This window comes from Lathyrus oleraceus, chromosome 7, assembly GCF_024323335.1.
Source record: "Lathyrus oleraceus cultivar Zhongwan6 chromosome 7, CAAS_Psat_ZW6_1.0, whole genome shotgun sequence".
Classification (NCBI taxonomy): domain Eukaryota; kingdom Viridiplantae; phylum Streptophyta; class Magnoliopsida; order Fabales; family Fabaceae; genus Lathyrus; species Lathyrus oleraceus.
Window position 1 is genome coordinate 30637179 of NC_066585.1, and position 7780 is coordinate 30644958.

At 41.1% G+C, this 7780-nt stretch overlaps 1 protein-coding gene across 1 annotated transcript; it reads left to right on the forward strand.

The window, feature by feature from the left end:
* Positions 1 to 1380: 1380 nt before the first annotated feature.
* On the forward strand, positions 1381 to 6280 carry LOC127101840 (uncharacterized). The gene is made up of 3 exons (XM_051039279.1): positions 1381 to 1758; positions 1852 to 3126; positions 4946 to 6280. Exons 1-3 carry the CDS (start codon positions 1381 to 1383, stop codon positions 6278 to 6280), a joined length of 2988 nt encoding a protein of 995 aa, XP_050895236.1.
* Positions 6281 to 7780: the final 1500 nt, after the last annotated feature.

Here is a 7780-nt window from a genome sequence, read left to right on the forward strand (position 1 = left end):
GAACAAGTGCAAGCTATCAATTACTTGAGGCAGAATAATCCCTACTCAAATACTTATAATCCGGGGTGGAAAAATCATCCTAATTTCTCTTGGAAAGATCAGCAAGGTAATATTCAGAACCAAGGACCTCCACAACAACAACCACCGTACCAACAGCAACCTTATCAGCAACAGGTACCGAAGAAAGCGGATTGGGAGATTGCTATAGAGAAGATGGCGACTCATAATATGCAAATTCAGGAGGAAACCAGGAATAATCAGAAAAGCACCAATGCATCCATTAAAAATCTGGAGATTCAACTGGGTCAGATAGCACAACAGATAACAAATTCCCAAATACCAGGCGCATTACCTAGTGCAACAGTGACAAATCCGAGGGAGCACAATAATGTGAGTGCGGTAACAACAAGAAGCGGAAAAGCTGTTGAAGACCTTAAGAAGAAGGATGAAGAAGAAGATAAATTGTGTGAAGTGGACCTGGAAATCCTAGAAAACAAGACACCACCTGAGGAAGAAAGTGTGACACTGCCGGTGGTACAAGAAAAGCTACCTGAACCAAAACCCATCATTAAGCTTCCATTCCCACAAAGAAACAAAAAGAAGAAGCAAGATGAGAAAAATTTTCAGAAATTCATGGAGTTGTTCAAGAAATTAGAAATCAATATTCCATTCTCTGAGGCACTCGAGCAGATGCCTATCTATGCGAAATTCATGAAAGACATCATCTCCAAGAAGCGCACCACTGACACTGACTCTGTTATACTAACTGAAACTTGTAGTGCTATTTTGCAGGGTATGAAGATTCCAGTAAAGAAGCCAGATAGAGGTTCTGTGACCATCCCGTGTACCATTGGAGACAGGTCTTTTAAAAGGGCACTGATTGATCTGGGGGCTAGTGTTAGCCTTATGCCTTTGTCTATTTACAGGAAGCTAGGGATAGGAAATGTTCAAGATACCAGAATGACACTTCAATTTGCTGACCACTCAGTTAAGAGACCTTTTGGGGTAGTTTAGGATGTTCTGGTCAAAGTTGATAAATTTGTTTTTCCTGTTGATTTTGTAATTTTGGAAATGCCAGAAGATGAAGAGATACCTCTGATTCTGGGCAGACCTTTCTTAGAAACAGGTAGATGTATGATAGACATTGAGGGAGGTACCTTGACCCTAAAGGTATATGATGAAGAGCTCAGAATTGATGTCCGAGATACTATGAAACATAAAGAGGAGATGTGTACAAACCACTCTGTGGAAGTAATTGATCAAATGGTAACTAGCACAATGCAAAGAAAGTTTCCTGAATTACCATTGGAAAGAGTTCTTAGTCTGTCGGTCAGAGAGATTGAAGAGAATGATGATGAAAAAGAAAAAGAAGTGCTTGCCATGCTGGATACACAACCTCTTTGGATGAAATCCAAACCACGCCGGTGGGAGGATCTGAGATCTTCACCAGAATTAGAAAATGAAAAGGGTAGTAAACCAGGTATAAATTTTGAATTAAAACAATTGCCTGTAAATCTTAAATATGTCTTTCTAGGATCTGGAACAAATTATCCTGCTATTATCAGTTCTGAGCTAAATGCCATAGATGAGGAAAAGTTGATACAGGTACTAAAGAAGCATAAAAGTGCTATTGGGTGGACTATTGAGGATTTGAAAGGTATTAGCCCCACAGTATGCATGCATAAGATACTAATGGAGGATAATCAGAAACCAGTAGTGCAACCACAAAGGAGGTTAAACCCAGCAATGAAAGAAGTGGTAAGGAAAGAGGTTGTAAAGTTGTTAGATTCGGGGATGATTTACCCCATTTCTGACAGCTCGTGGGTGAGTCCAGTGCATGTGGTCCCAAAGAAAGGAGGAACCACAGTAATTTTAAATGAAAAGAATGAACTGATCCCAACTCGCACAGTAACAGGGTGGCGAGTATGCATCGATTACAGAAGACTGAACACTGCAACAAGAAAGGACCATTTTCCTCTCCCGTTTATTGATCAAATGTTAGAAAGACTTGCAGGTCATGAGTATTATTGCTTTCTGGATGGATATTCGGGATACAACCAAATTGCTGTAGCCCCGGAAGATCAGGAAAAGACTGCATTTACATGTCCTTATGGTATTTTCGCTTATAGACGGATGCCATTTGGGTTGTGCAATGCCCCAGCTACTTTTCAGAGGTGTATGACATCTATATTCTCCGACATGCTTGAGAAGTATATGGAGGTGTTTATGGATGATTTCTCTGTGTTTGGTTCTTCTTTTGATAATTGTTTAGCTAACTTGTCTCTGGTTTTGCAAAGATGTCAGGAAACTAACCTTATTCTCAATTGGGAGAAATGTCATTTCATGGTGCAGGAAGGAATTGTGCTAGGACACAAAATTTCCCACAAAGGAATTGAAGTGGACAAAGCCAAAGTGGAGGTGATAGCTAACCTCCCACCTCCTGTGAATGAAAAAGGGATAAGGAGTTTTTTGGGTCATGCAGGTTTTTATCGCAGGTTTATCAGAGACTTCTCAAAAGTCGCCAAACCATTGACTGATTTGCTAGTCAAGGATAAGCAATTTAATTTTGATAAAAACTGCATGGTAGCTTTCGAAACTTTAAAGAGTAAGTTGATCAGTGCACCTGTTGTAATCGCCCCCGATTGGTCCTTGCCGTTCGAAATAATGTGTGATGCAAGTGACCTTGCTGTGGGGGCTGTCCTAGGACAGAGAAAGGACAAATTATTGCATGTGATTTATTATGCTAGTCATGTCCTTAACCCGGCCCAAATGAATTATGCAACTACCGAAAAGGAGTTGTTGGCCGTGGTTTACGCTTTTGACAAATTTAGATCATATTTGCTTGGTTCAAAAGTCATTGTGTATACTGATCATGCTGCTTTAAAGTATTTGTTTGCTAAGCAGGAATCAAAGCCGAGACTTTTGAGATGGATCCTCCTCCTTCAGGAGTTTGATTTGGAAATCAAAGACAAAAAGGGGTGCGAGAACACGGTCGCGGATCACTTATCTCGCATGTCCCCAATCAAAGAGACTGAGGAGGAACATCCTATTAAGGACACATTCGTTGATGAGAAAATACTTGTTGTTCAGGAGATACCATGGTTTGCTGACTACGCGAATTATGTGGTAGGTGGGGTTATACCTGATGACTTTAATTCTCACCAAAAGAAAAAGTTTCTTTATGATTGCAGGTTATACCTATGGGATGATCCATTTCTCTACAAAAAGGGAGTGGATGGTTTGATCAGAAGATGTGTGCCAGAAAGAGAGCAAGCCGACATTCTGAAAGCTTGTCATAATTCGGAGTATGGTGGACATTTCAGTGGAGATAGAACTGCAGCAAAAGTCCTCCAATCGGGTTTGTACTGGCCGTCGCTATTCAAGGATGCAAACTCTATAGTCCGAGAATGTGATAGGTGCCAACGAATAGGTAACATTACAAAGCGGAATCAGATGCCGCAAAACTCCATGCTAGAAGTGGAGCTGTTTGATGTTTGGGGAATTGATTTTATGGGACCCTTTCCGCCATCATCTGGTAAGAATTACATATTGGTTGCGGTTGATTATGTGTCAAAGTGGGTAGAAGTTGTGGCATTACCAACAAATGATGCTAAAGTGGTGGTGAAATTCTTGAGGCATAACATCTTCTCTAGGTTTGGGGTACCACGGGCTTTAATTAGTGACCAAGGTACGCATTTTATAAATATACTCTTGGAGAATCTGTTGAAGAAGTATAATGTCAAACATAAGATAGCCACACCATATCACCCCCAGACGAGTGGGCAAGTGGAAGTATCCAACCGTCAAATAAAGCAGATCTTAGAAAAGACGGTAAATGCTTCTCGGAAAGATTGGTCAGTAAAGCTGGATGATGCATTGTGGGCATACAGGACTGCATTTAAAACACCAATAGGTATGTCTCCCTATCAATTAGTTTACGGTAAGGCTTGTCATTTACCACTCGAACTCGAGCACAGAGCCTTCTGGGCCTCCAAATTCCTTAACTATGATCTTTTCAAAGCGGGTGAATCCCGAATTCTTCAACTTCATGAGTTGGAAGAATTTAGGAATCAAGCTTATGAAAATGCCAAAATTTACAAAGAACAAACAAAAAAGTGGCATGATCAAAAGATCCAAAAAAGGGAATTTCGGGAGGGACAACTTGTACTATTGTTTAATTCCAGGTTGAAGATGTTCCAAGGGAAATTGAGGTCAAGATGGTCTGGACCGTTCGTCATTAACAAAGTACTTCCTTATGGAGCAATAGAGCTTAAAAATGAGAAGAATGGCGACACTTTCAAAGTTAATGGTCAGAGGTTGAAGCCATACAATCCCGGTGAAGGGGGACCAATGGAATCCGTTAAACTCCTCTGAGTATGAGGTATCCCGTCGAGCCATGCGACGTTAAACGAAGCGCTGCTTGGGAGGCAATCCAAGGGAGGTTTGAGTAGTTTTATCATTTTATTTTTGCCGAGTCAGTTTTGTTAAGAAAAGAAAAAATTTATGAAAAATAGAAAGAAAAAAAAATTTGAAAATGATTCTGCCAATACGCGTATGGATCTCATGATACGCGTATTGGACAACAAAAACGCACCCCCCTGGTGAAACGCGTATGATACGCGTATAGAGGAAACATACGCGTATGATACGCGTAAGGGACCAGGCCATACGCGTATCACCTTATGATACGTGATCTGTTACGCAGATCACTTTTTGCACTTCTTTCAGCAGCGTATGATACGCGTATGGTCTATTGATACGCGTATGGTACGCGTATGGATGCCTGATACGCGTATTTGCTGCGTATCATACGCGTATCAGTTTTATGGGGATGTTTATATAGTTTTTGTCCGTACTGACTTCATTTTCTCACTTTTTCATTACGTGTTTTCTGCGTATTACTGTGATTTTTTCCTGTGTTCTTCTATTTTCCTTCCGTCTACAGATCAATATCATGTCTCAATCACCCAACGAAGTCAACAAATTCCGTACCACCTACCATGAAGATCGATATGAACAAATCAAGGGTCGAAGCATGGTTGAAGAAAAACATTGGATGTATCAGAATGATACGTATCCAGAGGTCACGAATATTCTAAAAAAGCAGAAGTTGATCTACTTTAATGACAAAATCCAACCGGTTTCACTGGATTTGATCTGGGAGTTTTACGCGAATGCGCTACGGGTAACATCTGATGAAGACGATCCCACAGGGAATGCAGCGTTCGTGTCATGGGTCAGGGGCACAACGATCAAATTTGATGGAAAAACGATTAACAGTGTGCTGAAATGCAAATTTTATGATTCCGTTTGTCCGTTTAACGAAATGAAACGGTCGGACAAGAACTATTGGCCTTATGCTGACATGAAAAACTCACTGATTAGGCCAGGCCACGATTGGGCACCCACTTCAAAAATCTCTCCGGCAAAGGTTATGGTGGTTGATCTAGCTCCGATTCCGAAGGCATTGGCCTATTTCATTCATCACAATCTGAGTACTAATCGAAGCGGGTCAGAATTGATATCCGAACGTGCCTTACTGCTCCATCAGATCCTGCATCAGAAACAAGTGAACATTGGACAAATCATAGCTGCTGATATGGATGACATCGCTCAGTCACCTAAGAAATCATTAGGCCATGCGACTGTGATTTACCTGCTGTGCAAGAAAGCGGGTGTTCCGGACTTCTCTGAGTCGCTGATGTTGCGACCTGCTGCACCGCTGAACGCCCACTGGATGAAGGAGAGGACAGTCACAGATGATCAGCCCCGACCTCTGAGGCAACCACGAGACAGGGAGGGAAGCACCAGTGCTCCGCACCAGGAGGCTCAGCCGACTGCAGCAGAGACACAGCCACCTCAGCCTCCTCCGATTGATGAGAACTCCAGAGAGTATCGGATGCAGATGTCCCAGTTTTGTGTTATGCAGGACTTCTGTTTTCAGTATGGGCTGTCAGGGAGAGTTCTGACTCATCAGACGGATCTGTGGGAGGAGGCACAGCGCTTCAGAGATAGATTCTCGGGACCGCCTCCAGCCCCTCATTTTGGCCAGTTCACCTATCCTTGGTGGAACCAGCCAGTTCAGATAGGGGGAGAGATTCCGCAGCAGCCACCGCAGCAACCACCGCATCAGACACCACCTCAGCAGCAACAGTCTCCGTCGGGCCACACAGAGACGTTGACGCCTATCTCGGCATTCGCACGAGGGCAGACTATTTTGGACCCGACAGATATGATTAATTTTGATACCCACATGCAGGACGGTGGACAGAGTGATTGACTTTGATTGTTGTTTTTGTACTTTTGGTTTTATTTGTGTAATTTTTGTTTTTTTTAGTTATTCAGTTTTAATTTCTGTTGCTTTGATGTAACCACCTATTATGGGTTGGCTAATTCTAATGAATTTGATTTGGTTTACCTCCATTTTCCTGTTTATTTCATTAGATACGTGACTATGTCTGGCTATTGGTTTTCGCGATCACTTACACCAACTACTTGGGCGTCCTCTCTTTCAGTCCCCTGACTTTAGATACTGTTGTTTATGATTGGACGCACTGGTTCAGATTAACATCAGAACCACGAGCATGAGCTTTGAACTCAGAGATATGATAGAACAAGTCAGCTTAAACCGTCCTGGTGAGATCATAAAAAGCCAAACACTTATCATCATATGAGAGATATCAGGTATGTCTTTATCAATCTTGGTTTGCGTATGTTCTTTTGTTATTATTAGCTGTACGAATACACACACTGAGGCATGTTTTTTTTGTTTATCACCTAGAGCCTTTCTAGCCATCCCATTATTGTTATTATCCATTGTTTTACCCTGTTGAGCCTGTTAATCATTTATTTTTTGATATACCCGTTTTTCTAAAGCCATGACCTTGTACCTATCCTACCCTGTTCAGAGTATGTGAGAATTGATTTCATCTCTACGTTTCTATCTGAGTTTGGGGTTGCTGTTGGAATAGCAACCTTTAAGTTTGGGGTAGCCTTGCAGTACATGAAGAGTAAGTGAATGTCGTATGAAAAAGAAAAAAAAAGAAAAAAAACGAAAAGAGAAAAAAGAGAAGAAAAAAAAAGAGAACAACAACATGAAAAGAAAGAAAGAGAAAAGCGAAACACAATAAAAGAACAGCTTTTGAAAGATGCTACATTCACTATATATAAAAGAAAAAAGGATGACATAACCCTACAAAAAAAAAAAAACGTAGTGAGAGAATGATTTCATGTACTCTGAACCAAAAACCTTTGTTCAAATTTCATAGCCTACCTAAACCAAAACCCCGTTACAACCCAAAAAGAAAAAAAAAACCTTGTTCCAATTTCATACCCTACCTAAACCAAAGCCTCGTTACAACCCTAGAAGACCTCAAATAGTGTGTGTGATTGTACATGTTGATAGGATGAGAGAATTTATTCAAACTTCTGATTTGATATCGCATATTGTGATTTGAGAGTGATAACACTTTAACCCAGAGAGACTTGGTGAGAGTGTGATATAAGCTGACAGGTAAAGTCATATCTCTGAGGGAAAGAGTTTCTAGCTCGTTGGCTATGTGGAAGAATCAGAAAACCTGAAGAACATCAAGAGGTCCAGTGCGAAAGATTTCAGCAGTATTGTGGTAAGAACTGTGTTACAGTAAGTTTGGGGTGACATGATTTTTGATGGTAATAAAATGTTACTTGAGGACAAGCAACAAGCTAAGTTTGGGGTTGTGATCAGTCACCATTTATGCTAGACATTCCACTATTTAACCGTGAATAAATCAGGTAAAAA

Excerpts from the sequence above, each read along its gene's own strand:
- LOC127101840 (XM_051039279.1), top strand. The coding sequence starts at position 1,381 with ATGCTGGATACACAACCTCTTTGGATGAAATCCAAACCACGCCGGTGG. Across the intron at positions 1,759-1,851 it reads ACCCAGCAATGAAAGAAGTG|AAAGGAGGAACCACAGTAAT; the intron begins GTAAGGAAAGAG and ends GTGGTCCCAAAG. Across the intron at positions 3,127-4,945 it reads CTGACTACGCGAATTATGTG|ATCAATATCATGTCTCAATC; the intron begins GTAGGTGGGGTT and ends TTCCGTCTACAG.